Below are 23,437 nucleotides of genomic sequence, written 5' to 3'. Positions count from 1 at the left end.
CGTTTGCCGGTATGTGCACCGTTGGTGTCCTAAATAAATTGAGCGGCTCCTATTATTTATATGAGATCCGTTTCAAAGGACCCTGAACGGGTCCCACACAATGCGGTATGCATTTGATTTACACCAAATGGTCCATATTGCTCCCATACTAGAAGTTTTGGATAGTTAGAGCATAGCAATCACCAGCGCATGATTCTCCCACGTATTGCAATGTTTTGATAATGTCGCACGAGGAGATTGGCCGGTTTGGAGGAAAAGTTGGATTTCCAAACTTTGGCGGAACAAATTTATTTCCTAAAATAAGATATGGAGAATAATAAATATTAAATAGTACTCCGTAGTGTTGCTGGAGTATGAATAAGGAGAGTACAATTTCACTATTCATTTTAGTATAAAAAAAAGCATACTCATTAAAAAAAATAAGACATACAACTCGTTAAAGTCACAGATGGGTTCCACATTAAAGTCACAACAGGTTCTTCGGGCACAACATGCCCAGATCCGAGGGTGCTATAGTGCACACCTCGCACCAATTCGATCATACTTCTCGACAATAAAATAGCTCGAATTAATCTGAAATATAATGTGGCGGGTGCACTGCAACGGCTACCGTGTCCAAAAATATCTTCCCAATAATCGCTGGTGGTTGCAAGTTGTACGTGGCTCCCGAAAAATCTCTCTCTCTGATTGCTATTGTTACCTGTACGTTGTTAAAATATCAGAGAGATTTTTTCTGTCCCACCTGGTACGCTTTTCTATCATCAAACACCCCACGCAATAAGTTCATACAAGAAATTATAACCACATCAAATGCACAAACACTTACGCAAGTGATGGCCTACATACAATAGTCGATACTAATAACAAAAATGTTACTCACACATTTTTTATATTTACATTGATTTTTTCACGTCTCTTTTCACAAGGAATGATGAACCCCTTTAAATAATGTTGTGAGTATCACCATCACTTATGAGAACAATATAAAAATAGATGTAAACTTAATCGTGTGCTGAGCACAGCTCTACTATAAGAATTTCGAAAACCACAAACGTATCCCAAATGGAGCATTCACACATATACTTACATGACTGGCGGGCGACACATTGCTCGATAAGGCTCCTACCGAAAATTCAAAACTATACATACATACAAAAACACAAGCACTTACCGAGGGGTGGGCCTCATACACATACTACACCACACGTAAATTTAGTGTCAAGTCTTGCGACTAGCGCTGTCGAGTGACCTAAGAGGCTAGGACACCATGTGACGGTGTGGAGAAATTTTTGGATGCCGGTACCCTGTCAGCGATCCGGACCATCCAACGAGTTTTGGACGGTCTGAATTTTAGAAAGAAAGTGGTGGGGTGAGGAGAGATACAGAAGGAATAACTTGGGAAAGTCCAAAACACGTTGGACGGTCCGAATCGCCGACGGATACCGCTCGGCAGCACCCAAAAACTTCTCGTGAGCATTACAATGTGTATTGGGGGTACTGAAATTTTTTTCCTTAGTGGGGTCATCAACGTCATTTTCATATTGGAAAATTATTCCGTCGAAGCTAAATATAGTTAGTTACGACGGTTCCTCATTTCATCCACCTTCGATCGATCAATCATTTTCAGCTCATCGATTTGGAAGCTACCAGCACCGATTCATCATCGTTCCATCACCCTGACGCATCTAGGGCTTCCTATATTACCATTTTGTCTTTCCAATTCCATTCCGTGTTCGATTCTTTTCACTAGTTTCATGGAGATTCAACCCCATCCTGGCCATTTCAAGCTATGGAGCGAATTGGAGCTGCACGAATTCCAACACAAGTTCGTTATCAAAGCCGTCGAATCCACCGATCAAGGCTTTGCCATCCGCCGGTCCGATGGCACCGTCGAGCCACTCAACGGTTTGTTTTTTTCTGTCACTTTATTTGCTCAGGAAATGCGCGAAAAGGACAAAGAAAGCTGAAACGATCTGAATATGCTAGAAGTTTCCTTTATCTGTATTAATTTCTTTCTCGTAGTTTGGCCGTTGGTCACATAATCTCCGCTTGTGCTTTCAATCCTTTCTCTTGCTGAGTTTTAGTAATTTGAGATGTTTTTGAAAGATGGTTTTACGCTCGCGCACGCCCGTTAGGTGACAGTGGTTTGGCTTTTTCGTTCGTGAAACTTGAAAAAGCTCAACCACAGGAATTTCTATTTTTCGGTATTTTGCAAAATTGGAATGATTCATGTGTTTAATTATTAAAGGTTGGATTTGATAAGTATTTTAGTGCATATGGAGGCTTTTATATGTTTAACTGTCTGTAAAGTAACAAGGTTATTGAAATGTAATTGTAATTGTAATTAATTGAAATCGGCGAAATTGATGTTGAATATCTATTTCCTCTCTGATTTTGTGTTGTGCCAATAATGGGTAACATGTTATTTTATGAAAAAAATTATTTCAATAGGTTACTTTCACTGTAATGTGTATATATATGTACTGTGCGCATGTGTTTACCTAGTACAGATCCATGTCATGCCATTTTTTCCCCCTTTATCTTTTAGTAAAAATTGGTCGAACAATATATATGGCTCTGGTATCCAATAGTATTCTTTAGGAAATTACACATTTTTTGAGGATTTCCAGCTGGAGATAAGGAGCTTTACATATCTGGTCTGGAAAATAATTATCTTTCCAGGCCTTTCCTATGTATCGTCTCATGCACGGTGCACCATACTCATTACAAATAGTGGGCTGCATTGAATAGTCGATGTATTGTTATTGGTAGTTCATGAATCTAATATCTCATTAACTGCAACAGGTGATGATGTTTCTACAAATTCTCGAAAAGTGTCTACGATATACGGCGTGGTTGGAACTATTAGGTCACTTTCAGGTAATTGCTGAACAATTGGCTGTATGAAGTACTCCAGTCAGTAGGATTGAGTGGTTTGATGCACATTCCACAATAATATTTTATGGTGTGCATCAGCATGGATTGCTGATTTGGCCTATAGTTGATGTCTATAACTTCATGGCTTGAAAGAGTTCTGCCAATTTAGGTGTTTGCAAGTAAAGAAGTTTAACATGCAAGACATATGGTTGCATGTTTCTTGTCTACATGGAGGACTTGTCCTCCAGAAGTCTAAGATGTTTAATTGATCCCATCTGTTGATTTGACGAGAAACTTGTCATCAGTGTTGGAGCCAGAAATTTTCTCCAGGGCTCAAAAACATAGCCTAACAAGTTACAGAGAAAAGATAGCTTAACAATCTACCGAGAAAAGATGGCTTATAAGTAAAATATCTTATAATCAAAAGATGGACAACCCCTTATTGCACCTGTAGAGTCTCTGATGATATCACAAACTGCTATCAGTTTAAGCCCACACTAAGTAGGATTATGACAGGTACAATGTGCACATTCACAATAACAGAAAAGGTACAAGTAGGACCACAAAAATGGTATGAGGTTAAAAAAGAGAAAGAAAATAGAAGTAGAGGTAGAAAAGTGTGAGAAACAAAATGTTACCAAGAATGGAGATAATATGAGGTACTGAGGGGGATTTGCTAAGAAAATGGACACTTGAAATGAGCAGTGTGCATGAGTTTTATTGAATCCGTATTTTGTTAGAAAAATCGTGGCCAGAAAAGAAACCATGTTTAGCTGGACTGGAGTCGGGAGTAAAGCTAAAGTGTAGGTAGAAATGGGAAGCAGTAAGACATCATGTTGTGCACTTGTGTTGTTTGATTGTGTTTTAAGGCACCTTGTAAATTTTGTGTAGCGACGCATGTGCTGGTGATAACTTCTCGGAAAGAAGTGGGAAGTTATGTGGGTTTCCCTGTTTTTCGAGTGATGTCTATGAAGTTCTTGTCCTGCAATGAGGCTTTGAGACTTCCAAACTATCAAGAAGTAATTTTCTCTTCTTGTTTCTTTTTTTCCTCTGAATTTCTGAAACGGGAGTTCATGAGCCACCATTTGAATGGTCAAAAGTCCCATCATCACCGACAACCTAATGAAAAATTCTTTTGTGCAGAAAAGGGATGAGGCTTACTTCAGGACCTTATTAAGAGTAATAGAATCAACTCCGGGTTTGTATTATTCATACGAGACAGATATAACCTTGAGGTATGCAATTTTTACCATAAGTCTGCTCTTTGTGCTGTACTTCAGATCATCTCTAGTCTCAGGTTGTTTTATCTTCTATCCTGTGTTTGAAAAATGTTTACAGCTTGCAGAGAAGATTCAAGTTGACTGAAGGGCGAATGAGTAAACCAATTTGGAAGCAGGTTTGTCTGCTTAGTGGTTTTCCCAACTAGTTTCATTTACTTCTAGTAACATAAGACCCGATGCATCTAACCGTTGTACCAACGTTGCTTCCAAATTGCATACCACACACCTTTTCACAAAGGAAAACAAGTCTATTTGGGCCAAGTTATTCATATAGTAGTAGTTTGACAAAGTTGCTTGACTACATCTTAAAGCTGTAAATGGCAGTTGGTGAAGAAATTAACTTGTTCGAGAAAATTCAGGCTCACCATAATAAAGATCTCTTTATTATTCAGGATTTGGCTAATTCCCCCATTGTTTTGAGATCTGTAAGAGCATCTCCACTCCTTAATCAAATCCTTACTCAAACCCAAATTTGAGTAAAAACCACCAAAAGTGGAGCTCCACTCCTTACTCAAAGTTATATCAAATATAAGTTTTACTCAAATCTTTCATCAAATTTGATAGAGAACCAAACCTTGCACCAAATTTCAAAGGGCTCTTTTTTGCTCACTGCTATTTACATGTTGCCATTCAAATGAATTCCCTGCAAATTAAACTCCCAGCCCAACCACCAAATATTTTTCAGTGAATGCACCCCTGCTTTTCCAACTACTATGTCTTCAATGCACCCCTGCTTTTTCAACTACTATGTCTTCAATTCCTTCCACCAACCCCCGAGTTGAACTTCACCTCTGTGAAGAGTATACTCTTTGGCGGGAAGAAAGTGGGAACATAGGGAAATTTTTTGGTAAAGGCAACACGATGGAGGGAAATGAAGTGGAGGGAAGAAAGTGGGAAAGTTTTGGAGGAAAAGTGAAATAACTACTGTTTTAAACAGATTTGGGTAAAAGTTGCGTTTTGCCACTGGGAGTAGTACCAAATCAGGTTTTTACCCAAATTTTTACTCAAATTTGAGTAAATATTTGGGGAAGGAATGGAGATGCTCTAAGAGTATCAATTATGAGGGGACAAAAGCAACTGAATGTCTTTATAACTTTATATATCCATTAAGGAGTAGGGGTAGGATAGCGTGAGGGGACAAAGTTATGTTAGTGCATGATTTAAAACCTTGTCAGAATGCACGCTTCAAGAGTTGGAGATGATGGAAGGATATTTTTCTTCTTGTCCAGCAAGAATGTGTTTTGCCAGTTAATGGTTATGAGGGGACAAAAGCAAAGAAAGTAACTTTTGGGATGTTATGAACTAAATTAATGTGATATGGAGGCATAATTTCTCTTCTCAGTTCTCACATGGTGCTGGCCCCAATTGATTGGGATGCAAGGCTCGGTTTGGTTTGGTTAGGTTAGTTCTCACATAGTATCTCTTGCCCTGTTTGATGGGTTATCAGCTATGGGAGCAAATATTATCATCCATATCTAGGTTTTATTACCAAATACCAAGTAACACTCCGACCCCTTAGCATGAACAAGATTGAATTGTGAACCCAGGTGTCTGTAAGAAGTTTAACCTTATTCCTATGTGGCTATATTTCAGTGCAAGTAAGTTGCCGCCCTGTTTTCTAAACCTTGAGTTAGGATTGGAAAACATTTTAAATAAATGGGTTCTGATTGTCTATATATATTTCAGGCTGACCCCCGATTTGTTTGGAACAGAAATATTTTGGAGGAGCTTATTGAGAATAAGGTTAGACATTCATTCTGTCCAAAAGTGTGGCATTATCTGTACATTCTTGGAAGTACCTTTCTTTCGTAGTATTTTGTTCTTTAGTTTAGAAAAAATAAGATAGGTACTTGTGGGACTGATATCTAACATGGTCTATTTGGAAATCTGAAATGTTATCATCTTTTTCTTTCTCTGATATGAAATATTTTTTCCTTTACAGCTTGATGGGTTCATCATTCCTCTGATACAAGGGAATATCCTTAAACTTTTAATTGCTTCTCTGTGTGTGTGTGCGCGCGCGCGCTTTTGTTTTAAGTAGAGATGCAAGAGTAATTATGGATTATGATGTTTTCACTTAACCAAGGCTTAAGCTTTCAGACGGAACAGCTCAAGCTGAAAACTTCACCGGCTACAATTATATTAATTTCTAGGAGGTGTACACGAAGACTAGGTAGGGCAATAGCAAAACTGTTTGCTTTGGTCCTACTCATATGAATATTGTCAAACAAGTTACTTACCAATTGCTGAAAGTAGGGACCCGCATGTGGAGAAGAGGGTCTAATCTTGAAGGAGACACTGCAAATTTTATTGAAACTGAGCAATTGTTGGAGTTTGAAGGTTTTCGGTCTTCGCTTTTACAGGTACTTCTTCTACCAGAACGTCCGGAATTATGACGTCATAGAATGATTGTACCTGTTAATAATATTTTGAGCGGATGAATCCACTGGCATTTCTGTTTTCTGTACCATGTCAAAAGTACATTTCTGGAAACTAAATATTTTAAGCTGAAGGTAACATTCATGGCATTTTATTTTGTGCTCCTTGATTTCAGGAGGGTAGTCTTCTCTATTGCTCTATTTTTGACCCCCAGCCAAGATGTAGACATAATTAGTTCCACCTAAATTTGCATGTAGTCCCGCAAAAGTGCCCCTTGGATGTTTCGTTATTTGTGTTTCCAGTGAAACTAGATATGTATGTGGGAATGCTTTACTTTGGTCAAGCAGTCGAGGGCAGTATAGGAAGACCAATCTTATCACGTTACGTTTGTGTCTTCCAAAGAAGGATGGACTTTTAAAGAGAGGGTGTCATGAGCGCATGGCAGAACAGAAGGATTATTTGTATGTGCAAGGAGATACATATCTTGCTTAGCCAAAAAAAAGAGGAGATACATATCTTAACCTGAAAAAGCTGTAAAGTGTTCATGGTTCTTTCTTTGAGTAAACATAGCTTGGACACCACTAATGTGAATGTACTCCATCTCCAAGGCTCTAACATCATTTGTGTGGCTTTTAGTTCTTACTTGTCTTCCTAAGATGGACAGCTTTTGCTTCCTTCTAGGCATTTCTAAAATTCACCTTTAGGGAAGGATTATTGGCAGGGCAAAACTGATGTCACCAAGAAAAACATGGTAAATGGTGTCTTAATAGAAATCTATGCTTAGTCATAGTTGAGAATCTTGAGAAAGATACTTGTGGATGGAAAAGGTAAGTTAAATGAATATTTTCTTTGTGGAAACTAGAACAAGCCACAAGTCCTAGCAACCATACTAGAATCAGTTCTATTCATTAGCACTTGTTCCATAACTCCTGCAGAACATGGGGAAAAAAAAGACATAAAAAGCTACCATATACTCAATTTGTTTGCAGTCTTCAACCCCATTTGTATTCCTATTTCCTAATATTGAGGGTGTAAATTATCAATGTGTAATAGGTACTTCCTTATCACCTTTCAGATTCGAGGTTCAATTCCGCTTATTTGGGAGCAAATTGTTGATTTGAGCTATAAACCACGACTTAATGTTATTGATCATGACCAAACAGTATGTATTTCATCTGAATTGTGGCTCTTAATATTTGAGTTGTGTAGTGATGAGCATCTAACTCTGTTTCTCTGCCACTAGTCAAAGGTTGTGGAGCGCCATTTTCGTGATGTTACACAGAGATATGGAGAGACGATAGCCATTGACCTAACTGATAAGGTAAGGAGTTTTTATTTTCTTTCCAGCACTAAAACACATTAAGCTGGGGCCTGGGTGGAGTTTCCATGTGTTGTCAACGGTCTTATATGCAATCTGAGAAATCGAAATGACAGATAATAATGTCGTTCATTTCTCTACTCTGTTTGCTATATACAAGAAACTCTATGATTGTTCCTTAGGAAACAGACATAAATGTAGCAACAATCTTCACAAGACTTTGCAGCAGCTTTGACATTCACTGCAGGGTTATGCTTAGCTGGTCGTTTGAATTCTGATCTGGAAACTATGCGCACTGCTTACAATTTTACGCAAAGCATATTTTGTTTTGTATTATCCCATCTGCAAATATTTCATCTTTATGTTATCCTATTATTGTAGCATGGCGATGAGGGTCAACTGAGCGCAGCATTTGCTGCTGAAATGCAGAAGCTGCCAAACGTGAGGTGATTTTATTTTCATGTGTTATATGAAATTCTGAACTAATGACGATTCTGTTCCACAAACATCTTAGATGGGAACAGAGAATATCCACATTGACTGGTGTTGCTCAGACACTCTGATATTAAATACGAAAAGCTGCACAAATAGTATAGCTGGATATGATGTGCAAATATATAGCTGGATATGATGTTATTAAAATGCCAAATATCTGAATGAGAGGGATTAGTCGCTATATGTCCACCTTTTTCTTACTTCCGTTAATCTTATTATGTTTTCTGATGGACCTTGTGTTCCCCAAGTGTTCAACACATGTTAAGTGTCTGACCATATATGGGTTTGACACGTGGCTGAAACAGACACGGCACCTGCTTTAAAGTTACTCTCTTCTCATCTCTTTGTTGGAAGTCGTAGATATAGTTTGCACATATATGTTAGTGTCATAAATGTAAGTAAATGTTGGAGGTATTGAGCACATAGATGACATTCATTGCAAATATATATGCATTTGATTGCCTTGGTATAGTTGTCCATCTGAAGTTGAGTATCAAATGTTGCATGTTAATCTAAATGATAAGACAGCAGTATCTTTTAGCCTTTTCGTACGTACTTAATTGAAAATTTAATTTGTACTCCTTGTTGATTCAGATATGTTTCCTTTGATTTTCATCACTATTGTGGCAAGGCAAACCTCGAGAACATACAAGTTCTCTATGACCAAGTCTCCGAGGATTTTGAAAAGCAAGGGTAATCAACTGAACCACACATATGTTTTCTTATGTTAAAACGTCGGCTGAGTAAAATCTCAATCTCAAAATTCAGGTATTTGAATTCCATAATTCCGTTTTTAATCATCTCTATTCCAGCTGAGCAGATATTTCCTCGTGGACGCAGAAGGAAAGATACTATTGGAGCAGAAAGGGGTTATCAGATCTAATTGCATTGACTGCCTTGATCGAACAAATGTTACACAGGTTTGAGGGACTGTACCTGTGTTCTTGTTTTTTTCCTCAAGGACATGGGAAATATAATGAAAACTTGAAGCACGTCAAACTGTAATGTTGGGATTGAGTGTCTGTTGAAGAAATGCCAAGTTTCCATTTCTTTTTCATTGATTTTCTCGACTTTTAATGGTTTACTTCTTTTTTTTACACAGAGTTACCTGGCTCAAAAATCTTTAAATGCACAGTTGCTGAGGCTTGGTGTACTTTCTTCCGAGGAGGGCATTTCCATTTTCAGTGAAGATTTTGAAATTTTCAGAACTCGTAGGGTCAAGTATTCCTTTGTGTAGTTCATAGTTGATTTTTAAGCTTTCTTCTTAACTTCATCTTTTCTGATAGTGTGGGTGGAGCAAGGTGATGAGATAAGCCTGGAATATTCCGGGACCCATGCACTCAAGCGGGACCTTGTCCGGTAAATCTTTTCGATAAACTGAGAGTTTATGGAGTATAAACTGAGAGTTTATGGAGTCTAAACTCATTTGTATCCCTTTGTGATGCATAGTGATCCCCAATTGCAGGTATGGGAAACAGACTATGGCAGGACTAATTAAAGATGGGATCAGTTCAATTTCAAGATATTTTTTAAATAACTTCCAAGATGGTGTTCGGCAGGCAAGATTCCTATAACCATTTGGCTATTAACTACCGATTGCTACGACGGATGTCACTAGATTCGAATATGCTCATCTTATGACATTCATGCTGTTTCAGGATGCAATCGATCTTGTAAGTGGCCACTATACTGTCAACATCAACAACCCTTCCCCATTTCAGCAAAATGGATTTGAATCATTCTCTGTAAGTAAATTTAGCTGCATCTAATATTTGATTTGGTTCAAAGTGATGGATTCCTGCCATTTGAGGGGATTTCATGTACTGCCAAAATGTGCTTTGAAAAGATGTAACCAATCATAGTGCCACCTTAACATTCAGTCAGAAAAGAGAAAAGTATTGTAGGCCATTAAACAATCCTTGTTTCGATACTGATAATAGCATCAACAACCTGGTTGTGTTAGATTCAAAATGAAATTATTGTAGGATAGATGAATGGCCAATTGGTAGAAAACTTGGCTCAATGATGTTGAGATTATTATTGTAGATGTCTAGATGATAATGCACTAGTCCTAACTTTGTTCAGGACACTAATGAGTTCAGTTGACTAGAGGATGATTTCGGGTTATCGAAGACCAGAAATTTGTTTTTGGAGCCCCCTGCTAACAATTGCTTAAATTTACAGAATTTGAAAGATCTGATTCGTCTGTGTTGTCATAGTTTGTTCATTGGAGGATAAGTTGATATTTGTATGACACCTTGTTGGACTGACATGGATCAACTGCAAAAATTGCAGTATCTCCCAGTAGCATCAGCTCTCATAATTGGAGGATTAACAGCGACCTCAGTCTCGCTCAACCAAGGTATTACCAGTTTTACCATCGTGGTGTACTTTAAAATACATTTGGCACCCATGTAGCATGGACCCAGTAACCGATACCAGAAGAGGGTGAGAGGAGGATAGAAACTTTGCCGTGTCTGATGTCATTGGTATCCTATTCTTGGATTTTGTTGTGGTGGGGTAAGTTCGAGCGGCCGCGTACTTGTCCAATTGATTGGCATTTGCCAGTGTTCAATCTTCTTTTCCATTTGGTGTTCCATGGGGAAAATCTTTTTGTCGAAATTGCTTTTTGTTTTTGCAGCTGGACGAAATGCGCAAACTATTGTGTCTTCAATAATCTGTGCCGGTGTAGCTGCTGGAATGATGGCGCTGATCAAAACTAATGGAAGGCAGATTTGTTCTAGGCCTCGCTTGTGTGGCCTTCTGTAACGACGAAATCTCCGACACAGAAAAAAAATAAGAATGGTAGAACAAGTACAATCACACATCACAAATAAGTAATTACAAAATCGAAACGAAATCTGATTCTCTGAATACATGTATCTCCAATTAGTTGCAGGCAAATTACCCTCCATTTGTATTGACGAAATTACCCTCCAATTAGTTGCAGGCAAATTACCCTCCATTTGTATTGGCAAATTACACTTGGGATGTCTACAGTATAAATCCTCTCGAATTATCTTGAACTTTGTAATATTTTCATGTAAATTCATAACGTCAATGCGAAAAATCCAACATAAAGTTTTTACGAATTTAAGGTTTGTGTGTGTAAATTTATGTACAAATGTTATACTCCTGCTCCATTGTTGTATAGAAGTACCAGATTGACGTTATAAATTTTTGTAAATATCAGAGTATCGAACTCGAGACACGTCCACATAGGAGTGTGTAAAGTATCATTTCCTTATATAGAGTTGTCCCAATAAAAGTCTAGTGTAAGTTGATAGTTACTACTGTTTAGATGAAAAGGTTGATATATACGGCGTAGTAAAGTAATTACTGAACTTCTAAAACTTATATAATGACCTTATATTAATTTCCAAATTTTGTAATGTGTTGCAACTTAATTTCCCATCCTCCACTATTAAGTCACGGACAGACTCTATGCCGACACCTAGTGTTGGTCTGTTTCGGCAATGTGTCTTTGAGCCTGTTAACGTGGTGTACTTTTCGCAGTAGCTTGTGTATTTGATATAATAGTTTTGGTTTATTCCGGGTTTCAAAAGCCCGAGTGTTTTTTTTTCTCAATCGGCAATGTTGTCATTTATTATTGCATAGTAATTGTTCATATCTAAAGGCATGGTGCAATGCTTTCTAAACATAGTCTAAATGAAGTATCAAACTTCACTTTTCCGAAATTTTTGTGTGTGGATACAATGGTTCTTTTTAACGCCATCTCACATGAGGTGAGTTCCGGATATGCGTATGGTCCCATCTCATGCGAGAAAAGCATTACAAATAACTGTGAATTAGAAAAAATTTCTTTCTCCCAACAAAATCTACTTCTCAAAAATTTTCGTTTTAAGAACAAGCTTCAAACATGGTCCATCTAATCAAGTTCATAAAATCGTCTAACACAACAAATGTTACCAAATATGTTTAATTCTGTTAGTTGCATTTAGGGATAGCAACAGAGATATTAATAATGTACAGTATAATCATACGGGATTCTAACTCGAATTCAATTTTTTTAACGTTCACTCACTCAAAAGTGACACATCTACCGCACTTGTTTTTTTAACTAACCTAGAAAAATAGAAAAGCAAAATAATTTCAAGATTACATATATCCAAGTAAGGAGCAGAGTTTGAAATTCTGTTTACCCAAAAGGCTCCAACAAAAAACCTACAATCTTCAATCTCAAACTCCAAATCATCTAAATTAACAACTCAAGTTGTATTGAACAACAATTTTGTTCTGTTACCTATTACTCCCTCCGTCCCTTTTTTTGTGTCCAGTATTTCATTTTGGGCTGTCCCTTAATAAGTGTCCATTTTGTAAAGTTAGGGGGATAAAAGTTGATGTATTGTCTATTTTGTCCCTAAAAGTAGATTTTATTTTGAAAAGTTAGTGGGTAAAAGTGTAATGATGATGGGTAAGTAGGGAAAGTGGAGGAAAAAGTTGATGTGAAAGATGTAATGATGATGTCTTTTTAATAAGTTGGAGTTACGAAGCAAGACACTTAAAAAGGGACGGAGGGAGTAGTTAAAAAGAAACAGAATCTAAGGCGAAGAATTACTATTGGCTTCATAGAATTACACTTGGCCTCGAAAAACTACTCATGGCCGCAAAATATTACTCCTGTCCGCGAATAATTACGCCTGCCGCGAATAATTACTCTTACCATGAATTACTCTTGGCTGCGAAGAATTGCTCTTGGCCGCATGCTTCTCGTCGCAACCTAACCTCTTAGAAAGGTTCACACCCCAAGCGTAGGGCTAGGTCGTTGATAGCATATAAACCGGAAGACCGGATCGTTCCCACAGAGAAATCTTCTTTAGCGAATTTGGAATAGAAGTTGCTTAAAGATTGCGGCGTTCAAGCGGCCAACTTTAGAGTTTTGATTCGATTGATGAAATTAAACTTGGAAATAAACTAGGTTAAGATGGTCGAGTCAAAGGGATTGATTTACCCACGACTTAGCCATCAAACGGTTTCTTCATCTAACTCAAGAATGGACCGAAACCGTCCGGATCCACTAGACGAATTAAAAGCTGAAGACTACTTATAACTTAATTCAAAGCTCTAATTCAAATTGAACTCATTTAACGCAAGTGAGAGACGAAAAAAGATCGTTCGCACGCGTAGGATTATCAAGCTCGTAGCACAAGGCGATAAACTTCATTGATCAAAGAAGCCACCAACCCCATGATCAAAGCTAGAAATCATGGGTTTAATTCATTCAAAACCTTGAGATTAAGCTAAAGTTAAGAGAAACCATTTGATGGACTAATCCATAGGGTGAACCTCACCCCATGACCGAACCGATTAACTACTCACTCATAATAAAAAGACTAGAAAGCATGCTAAGAAAGGTAAATGTAATTAACCGATAGAATTGAAAATAAACTTGATTTATATAGAGATCTATACAATAGCTACAACATTAATAAACGACAATTTAACATAAGACAATTACCTTAAGGAGTTCTTGAAGGAAACACAAACAAAAGCTTGAAAGACTAACAATGGAGTCCCAGGAAGAAAGAAAAGACTTAGGCCTAAAAAAACTAACTAATGGCCATCCTCATCCATAAATGGCATACAAGACTATTTATAGGCCTTACAAAATCAGCCTTACAATGGACAAAAAGGCCCCCAAAATATCCCAAAAACATACTAGAAGTAGAAACTTTCCATTTATGGAAGGTTGAAATATTCAGCAAAAAAGGTGCTGGCCGAAGGGCATTGGTACCAATACCTAAAAAATGAGGTATTGGTACCAATCCAACTGTCTTCTAATTCGGCATGATGGTACCAATACCTAAAAAATGAGGTATTGGTACCTCTGTGTGAAAACAGCAGAACAGGGTCAGCTTGGGCCATCATGCCTTGTCGTGCCCCGACGGCCTTCCGATGCTTCATTACATGATCAACGGGACTTGGCGGAGGTATCCCTAGTGGCCTTGGAGTCTCGGATACCCTCGAGGGCCATCCTCGATGCATATGCCTTGCTTAAACCACTTTGGCACGTTCCTTGCCAACCTTGACCTCCGGCCAATCTCCGTGGCTTCTTGTGGCACCGTTAGGCTTCGGTGACAATGAAATGAGTACCGGCGGGCATTTGGACACTTGGTTCATCCCGGAACGTTTATTGGCGATCAAAACCGCCTTATTAGCACGTTTTACCTGAAATACACAAAAACGTACCTTACGTGCAATATCGCATAAAAACGACAATATATATGTACAAACACAACATACTAGAGGACTTAAGCACCAAGAATATGCATTATTGGGTGCTTATCACACCCCCCAACTTGAACTTTGCTAGTCCCTAGCAAACTAAAACAAAACGTATTTAACTAAACTATGCAATCTTCCCAAAACGAAGATACGAAAGCTATGCTCAATAAGTACAACTAGGCAAGAGTCCAAAACACCCCTTCAAATCTGACCATATGTAATCCACGCACAAACATGCCATGAACTAAGATGAACAAACTATGCCATATTAGAATAGTCAAGCATGCATGCACCACAATGAGTTTCAACTCTAAAACTCACAAGGATACGCTCTTATTCAACTTTTCACACAATGAGATACATGATACATCCCATGACAAGCGCTAGCGAGTAAATGCAATAGCCAGAGACAAAAAGCTACGCATGCTATCAAAGAAGCGCTAAGAATGAAAGGAAAGCTAACGATTGACAAGTATGGAAAGACTAGGAATATCAAAACTTAAGTAATAATAGATATCGACCATGCATCAAACGGAGTTAATTAGCATACAAAAGATCAACGGAGGACTTTATTAGCTTATAACGACCTTGGATACAAAGGGAAAGAGACTACAAAAATATAGTGGCCATATACTTGCATGGTTCATCTACCCTTGGCCACTACCAACCCTAGACTACCCAAGGCATGGCCACATATCGGCCAAACACCAAACAAAGTTATGAAAAAATAAAGAAAAACTACTACCACCGACTCAACAACACATAGTCGTCATCTTCATCCGGCTCCTCATGGTATTGAGCCTCGAGCTCCCCCTTTCCATCGGACTCTTCCTCATCCGGAATGTAAGCTAACCCGGAGGTCACACCAATCCTCTCATCATAGTATTCAACCCTCTTTCGAATATGATTTTGCTCTTTAATAGCATTTCTTTGATTTTTCTTTGAGGAATATGGTCATTTGAATTGAAATTTGTAGTGAGAGAGATTGAGGAGCCAATTTTGAGGGCTTTGGAGAGGGAGATGAAAATTTGGGGTTTTACCTTTTGTAGTGGGAGAGGAGAGATAGGGAATCACATATCAATTCATTGCCTTTTGCATCTCAACCACTTTATCATATTCACACCATTCCAAACTTCCTTGAATCTTTGAAAATCATTGACACACAACCCTCCAAACATCCGGTTGCCTAGGTTTGAACAATGGAAGAGACTCGGACTGTGGTTCAAAACAAGGACGATGAGACTCTTATGTGGTTTAATCAAACAAAAATGCCTTGAATCATTTCCTAAGTACGCTAGCAACTCCAACAAGATGCATGAAGGATATAAACACTACTTAAGCATGCACAAAAGGTGTTATTTACGCAAGTGCGGAATAGGAGAACGAAAAGCATGGGATGCTTATGAAACGAATCTTTACTCTAGTGATGCATAACACTTGACTTGACTTTTAGGCTCAACTTGTTCATCAACGTTCATGTATATGCATATGACATATGTTCAAACATATAACCAAATTCGATGGGATACATGACTCTTGCCATATTGACATAATTGAGCATAATTAAAGTATCTATCAAGAGAAATTACTACTAAGAAGGGAAGATTGCACAAAAAATTTAAAATTTTACCAAAAACAGAAAAATGAGACAAGTCTCATAAACATATATATAACATATATATCCCTCCCCCCAACTTAAACGATGCTATGTCCTCATAGTATGGAGAACAACTGTATTGAGAGAAGAGAACAAAAGATTGTACCTCCGGGGGAATGTCAACCCCCCTATACCTCGACCAAGTTGGAGGCTTTCTTGTCATTGCTTCCCTTCATCATTGGCACTGCTCCAAGGCTCACTCTTTCGGCTCCTTCATCGGAACCACAGCTAGTCACACAAGGTCATCGCCGAGGCTTTCTTGGTCTTACAACCGCGACACGTAATCGCACCCATGCTTAGGGCTCCTGAATGCCTCACTCACCATAGCTTTTAGACCTAAACCACCAAGGCTGGTGTGGTAGCATGCTTACCCTGCAGAAGACTTAAGAACCAACTACCTACTAAGAAGCAAAGACATTAGTACCACCCGGCTCATGTTATCCGGCCCTAACAACTGACAAGTAAAATTAAATCCACCAAATCGTCACGTGATTGAACGGGTACTACTTTTCTCCCCATTTCTCACTCAAAGCATCGTAGAGCAAGTCATGCAACAACTTCAAGTTCGAAACGGGTGGCTATACCGGACCATCAAAAGAGCAAAAGAAAAGAGATAAAGAAAAAGAAAAGAGAGAGAGAAAAAGAAAGAGTTTATGTACGTTCAGCCAAACGCGGGCTTCGAACATTTATCATGCCAACTAGAGCTAATAAAATGAACATAGCACTGCACTCCACACTCTGCCTCAAAAATTGAATTCGACCATGCCACAAAAATAAATACTTTGAGTACCGCAATTGCCGAATTTGCTTAAGACATTTAAGTTCAACCAAGTGCGCATTCCAAACTAGATTGATTTTCAACGAGTTGACAAAATCTACAATGTAAGGATGGTAAATCAAATCAAATTCATCAACACCAACAAAATCAATCAATTCGACTTTTAAAAACTCTTGCACTTGGGGAGACTCGATAGGAGAGGTAGCATCGTCTAGACCTGAGAGTATTGGATGGTTCAAAATTTCTATGGAAGGTATCTCCTCAAAGGAAGGAGACAAACTCTCGGGTCTAGACACATTCTTCCCATCCTGCTCATTCAGCAGAGCATTCAAGAAGTCTACCTCCGCATTCGTTTCCTCAAAAATGAGAAATTTCTCCCCCGAATTGTCACACAAAGGGGGATCAATAGGGGGAGAACACTGGATATCGAGCTCATCATCCGGCACATCACTCCATGCCGACTCTGCAGAGCTTTCACAATCTAAACAAACATTTTCAACAATGCTATGTGGCTCAATTTCCTCTTCCATGACATTTAAGGTGGCATCTTCAACATTGACATCATTAAGACAAGATTCCGAATTTTCAGCTAATTTATCAAAGTAATCCCAACTCTCATTAGCGGTTCTATCCAAAAAGGCACCATCAAACATCCTTTCTACAAGCTGACGCGTTGTAGAATTTAAACTCTTATAGAAAATGAGAATAAGGTGTCTTGTTTCATAGCTATGTTGCGACCAATAAAGCATGAGAGATCTAAAGCGCCACCAACAACATGCAAAAGACTCTTCATCAAATTGATAAAAATTTACGATTTCACATAGTAGCATATGAGTCTCATACATTGGGGAAAACTCTTTGAAAAATTGTTCTTCCATATCTTGCCATGTAAGTATTGATCTTGAGTTCAAGGAATAAAACCAACTTTTAGCCATGTCTTTCAAAGATGATGGAAATATCTTTAATAAGACCTCTTTATCGTTCATGCAAAGCTCCTCGAGTTCTATGATGTGCGCACGTGGATTGTCAGAGGCTAAGCCATGAAAATGGGGTAACACTTGAAAGATGCCCGACTTAACATTTAAAACATTGGCAGAAGGGGTGACTATGCAAGAGGGTGTAAAAATTTGATTGGGATAAAGGTACTCCCGCATAGTCTTGGGGACTATTTCCTCATTTGCCGCCGCCATTCTATTAGATAGATAAGACATAAAGTAAACAGACTAGAGGGGCTATGCCGCCACCTCTTTCTCAAAACAGTTCCGTGGGGTTAAGCCACCGCCACATATATACACAACAAAAGAAAAGGCAATTGATGCTCAATCTAGCTTCGTTACACCTCAAGTCGAATTGGTGGCTCGGTTAGAGGTATCCGCTAAATCAAGTTCAAAATGCACAAAGGAAAAATAAACGGAGTACTTACAGTGGTTTGTCGAACCTCCAAATAAGCTATAATAAGACTTCCCCGGCAACGGCGCCAAAAATTGCTTCTCGTCGCAACCTAACCTCTTAGAAAGGTTCACACCCCAAGCGTAGGGCTAGGTCGTTGATAGCATATAAACCGGAAGACCGGATCGTTCCCACAGAGAAATCTTCTTTAGCGAATTTGGAATAGAAGTTGCTTAAAGATTGCGGCGTTCAAGCGGCCAACTTTAGAGTTTTGATTCGATTGATGAAATTAAACTTGGAAATAAACTAGGTTAAGATGGTCGAGTCAAAGGGATTGATTTACCCACGACTTAGCCATCAAACGGTTTCTTCATCTAACTCAAGAATGGACCGAAACCGTCCGGATCCACTAGACGAATTAAAAGCTGAAGACTACTTATAACTTAATTCAAAGCTCTAATTCAAATTGAACTCATTTAACGCAAGTGAGAGACGAAAAAAGATCGTTCGCACGCGTAGGATTATCAAGCTCGTAGCACAAGGCGATAAACTTCATTGATCAAAGAAGCCACCAACCCCATGATCAAAGCTAGAAATCATGGGTTTAATTCATTCAAAACCTTGAGATTAAGCTAAAGTTAAGAGAAACCATTTGATGGACTAATCCATAGGGTGAACCTCACCCCATGACCGAACCGATTAACTACTCACTCATAATAAAAAGACTAGAAAGCATGCTAAGAAAGGTAAATGTAATTAACCGATAGAATTGAAAATAAACTTGATTTATATAGAGATCTATACAATAGCTACAACATTAATAAACGACAATTTAACATAAGACAATTACCTTAAGGAGTTCTTGAAGGAAACACAAACAAAAGCTTGAAAGACTAACAATGGAGTCCCAGGAAGAAAGAAAAGACTTAGGCCTAAAAAAACTAACTAATGGCCATCCTCATCCATAAATGGCATACAAGACTATTTATAGGCCTTACAAAATCAGCCTTACAATGGACAAAAAGGCCCCCAAAATATCCCAAAAACATACTAGAAGTAGAAACTTTCCATTTATGGAAGGTTGAAATATTCAGCAAAAAAGGTGCTGGCCGAAGGGCATTGGTACCAATACCTAAAAAATGAGGTATTGGTACCAATCCAACTGTCTTCTAATTCGGCATGATGGTACCAATACCTAAAAAATGAGGTATTGGTACCTCTGTGTGAAAACAGCAGAACAGGGTCAGCTTGGGCCATCATGCCTTGTCGTGCCCCGACGGCCTTCCGATGCTTCATTACATGATCAACGGGACTTGGCGGAGGTATCCCTAGTGGCCTTGGAGTCTCGGATACCCTCGAGGGCCATCCTCGATGCATATGCCTTGCTTAAACCACTTTGGCACGTTCCTTGCCAACCTTGACCTCCGGCCAATCTCCGTGGCTTCTTGTGGCACCGTTAGGCTTCGGTGACAATGAAATGAGTACCGGCGGGCATTTGGACACTTGGTTCATCCCGGAACGTTTATTGGCGATCAAAACCGCCTTATTAGCACGTTTTACCTGAAATACACAAAAACGTACCTTACGTGCAATATCGCATAAAAACGACAATATATATGTACAAACACAACATACTAGAGGACTTAAGCACCAAGAATATGCATTATTGGGTGCTTATCACCGCATCAAATTGCACTTGGCTGCACCGAATTACTCTTAGCCGTATCGAATTACACGTGGCCGCATCGAATTGCTATTGGCCGCATTGAATTGCATTTGGCAGCTACGGATTACTTTTGGCCACGTTGAATTGCACTTGGCCGCATCGAATTATTTTATGGTCTATGCGGCTAAGTGCAGTTCGATGAGGCCAAGAGCAATTCGTATCGGCCAAATGCAATTCGATACGGCCAAGTGCAGTTCGATGAGGCCAAGAACAATTCGATACGGGCAAGAGTAATTCGATGTCGACTTCCACTGGCCTTCACTAACGTGAACTACTGGTACTCACCTTCGTGAACGACTTCTAGTTCCCCTTTCTTTGTTTTTTTTTTGAAGGGCAACTTTAGTTGGTCTTTGACCGAACCCTTGACACTAACCCTCGCTACGGACAATGTCTGGACTATAAGGAGAAGGCTTAGTATCTCTTAGTAACTCAAATCTACCCGTCGATTCATTCTCACTACTGGCATTCGCGGGGTCTTGGAAAAGGCACCATAAGAGTAATTTGATACGGTTAAGTGCAATTTGATGCAGTCAAGAGCAATTAATGCGACCAAGAGCAATTCAATGCGGTCAAGTGCAATTCGATGCAGCTACGAGCAATTCGATGCGAACAAGTGAACAAGTGCAATTCGATGCGGCCAAAAGTAATTCTCGGCCAAGTATAATTCATTGTGGCTATGAGTAATTCATTGTGGCCAAGAGTAATTTTTTGCGGCCATGAGCAATTCTTCGCCGCCAAGAGTAATTCATCGCGGCCAGGAGTACTTCTATGCAGCTAGGAGTAATTCTTTGCGCCCAAAATAATTCATTGCGGCCAGGAGTAATTCTTTGCGGCCAAGAGTAATTCTTTGTGAACTTCTAATGCCAGCCATTGGCTTCAATAGTTGAGATCGAGTGTCATTTTTTGTATCCCCGAAATGCTCCCCTATATATATATATATATATATATATATATATATATATATATATATATATATATATACGGGGCGGTTCCAGAGACATTTAAAAAAACCCTTAAAAAAACACTTCATAGTTCCCGATCGAATTTTGATGATCTGAATCGCTCAATGTGATCAGAACGTGATTTTAAGGGTGTCCGCGAGAAATCAGCAAAAAAAAGATCGGGAAGGGCTTCATCCGAACAGTTTTTTATTGAACTTTATTGAACGGTCCAATGAAAAACTACTCAAATCAAGCCCTTCCCGGTTAGTTTTTTTGCTAGTTTCTTACAAACACCCTTAAAATCACGTTCTGAACACATTGAGCGGCTCGGATCATCAAAATTTGATCGGGAACTATGAGATTAAGATTTGGAGGGTTTTTTTAAGGGTTTTTGTAAGTGTTCCCGAAACCGCCCGGATATACGTATATATATATTCTTCAAATTAGTAAAGAATCTAAATAGTTTTGATATTCTTCTCTCTCTCTCTCTCTCTCTCTCTCACTCTCTCTTTGTCTTTTGAAAAATCACAAAGAAATTAATATACAATTGTTAGGAGTAAATAAATCCACATGGCAATTGTGTAATATATGCAAAAAAATGTGAGTATTTTACTAAAAGGAGAAGAATGAGCCTAAACCATTGGATTAAAAGTAATCATCCTTTGCAACAAACTTGTCTTTTGTTAAGTATAGATGAGCCCTACACCCTTGTATTATGTACTATAGAAAATTAAGTTAAATAAAAAAATTAACTCCAATGCAAAAACACATTTTTTCGGATGTGTGTGTGTGTGTGTGTGTGTGTGTGTGTGTATATATATATATATATATATATATAGAGAGAGAGAGAGAGAGAGAGAGAGAGAGAGAGAGAGAGAGAGAGAGAGAGAGAGAGAGAGAGAGAGAGAGAGGGAGAGAGAGAGAGAGAGAGGGAGAGAGAGAGAGAGAGCGAGCTAAACGTATGTGAGAGAGAGAAATATATGTGAAAGAGAAAGCAATGTTGGATTCAAAATTGGAATCCGTTTTGAAATTAACATATGAGGGAGAGAGAGACAGCCCTAAATCACTCACGATAATTGTTTTTTACTGATAATTATTAGGAAAGTATGAAAAATTTCGAAAATAAGAAATCAGAATAAGATTAGGAAACATTAATTTTAATTTTTTTTCTTTCATCCTTCTTTCAAATATTCATTTTTTCTATGTATATTTTTAGTCTTACTACCGTAAATCTCATCTATAGAAAAAATATGTATGTATCCAAAAGTCCAAAATATAAAGAATTCAAAAACCGTTGCTTCTTCATAGTATTATACAGATAATAGAGGAATCAAAAGAAACTTCCCTAAGCCCAATTCGGAAAATCTCCTTGCCAGGACATAGGGGACTTGAGAGATAAGGGCATACTTGGCACACAGTGAGCCGCCCTATTACATTTACGCAAAACAAAATTGAAAGAACAAGAATTAAGTAAACTAGCTAAATTAAAACAATCACTGATGATCACTTCCAGATTTGCTTTGACGTTCACTCTTCCTTTAAGCATTTGAACAATGTTCTTCGCATCCCCTTCTATGAGATAATCACCTGTCCCACGGACAGTTGCAATCGAGATTGCACAATGGAAACCCAAAGCCCTCGAGCGTTTGAATGAAAGCTTTCCGGTGTTTGAATGAAATGAATTGCCTATTGTTGAGAAAAGAAAAAAAAATTGCATGAAGGCTCCGTTTGTTCGATGTAAAATGTTTTACAATGTAAAATATTTTTTCAAAAAATAAATTTCAAACTTTTATTTTTCGGTGTTTGGTTGGCACTTGAAAAATACTTTCAGAAAAAAAGAAAATAGTGTAGAGAGAGAGGGAGGCTTAAACGGTGGTGAGATTTGAGAATATTGGAATTGAACTTGGGTCAGGATTGACGATTGAGGAAATTGAGCAGTGAGAATTGTAGTAGAAGACTGCGGGTTCATTCAAAAAATAACTTACAAAAGATTTGAGGATAAATCATTTTCATCTAATTAATGAAAAAAAATTTACATGTAAAATATTTTCCTCATTTTTTACATAATCAAGCACCGAAAAATAGATAAAAAAATTTACCAGAAAATATTTTACGCTTAAACAAACGGAGCCAAAATCAAAATCCCATTATCCTTCCAATTTTGTGGGGCAAATTTCTATTGAATGTTTAGAAAAAGAGGCCAAAATAAAGAGGTAAAGCATTGGAGATGCGGGGTATCGATCCCCGTACCTCTCGCATGCTAAGCGAGCGCTCTACCATCTGAGCTACATCCCCAGTTGTTCTTCCATCTTTTAAAAACATATTTTAAACTGAAAATTTTCGGCGCCCTT

At 38.4% G+C, this 23,437-nt stretch overlaps 1 protein-coding gene and 1 non-coding gene across 2 annotated transcripts; one reads left to right on the top strand and one right to left on the bottom strand.

Annotated features, from left to right (window-relative positions):
* The first annotated feature begins 1,551 nt into the window (after positions 1-1,551).
* LOC131326026 (phosphoinositide phosphatase SAC8) lies at positions 1,552-11,149 on the top strand. The gene is made up of 20 exons (XM_058358572.1): positions 1,552-1,905; positions 2,806-2,880; positions 3,769-3,896; positions 4,021-4,112; positions 4,216-4,273; positions 5,844-5,900; positions 6,100-6,133; positions 6,250-6,330; positions 6,414-6,520; positions 7,612-7,698; positions 7,780-7,857; positions 8,236-8,300; positions 8,944-9,042; positions 9,170-9,269; positions 9,452-9,560; positions 9,636-9,708; positions 9,815-9,908; positions 10,008-10,094; positions 10,645-10,711; positions 10,991-11,149. The coding sequence occupies exons 1-20, from the start codon at positions 1,755-1,757 to the stop codon at positions 11,116-11,118; spliced, it is 1,770 nt and encodes a 589-aa protein (XP_058214555.1). The 5' UTR covers positions 1,552-1,754; the 3' UTR covers positions 11,119-11,149.
* A 12,159-nt stretch (positions 11,150-23,308) lies between these two features.
* TRNAA-AGC (transfer RNA alanine (anticodon AGC)) lies at positions 23,309-23,381 on the bottom strand. Its single transcript has one exon. It is a non-coding gene; the product is annotated as a tRNA-Ala (tRNA).
* Between the last annotated feature and the right edge of the window lie 56 nt (positions 23,382-23,437).

This window comes from Rhododendron vialii, chromosome 5a, assembly GCF_030253575.1.
Source record: "Rhododendron vialii isolate Sample 1 chromosome 5a, ASM3025357v1".
Lineage (NCBI taxonomy): Eukaryota > Viridiplantae > Streptophyta > Magnoliopsida > Ericales > Ericaceae > Rhododendron > Rhododendron vialii.
The sequence above is the reverse complement of the archived record's forward strand: the minus strand, read 5'-3'. Positions and strand labels throughout refer to the sequence as shown.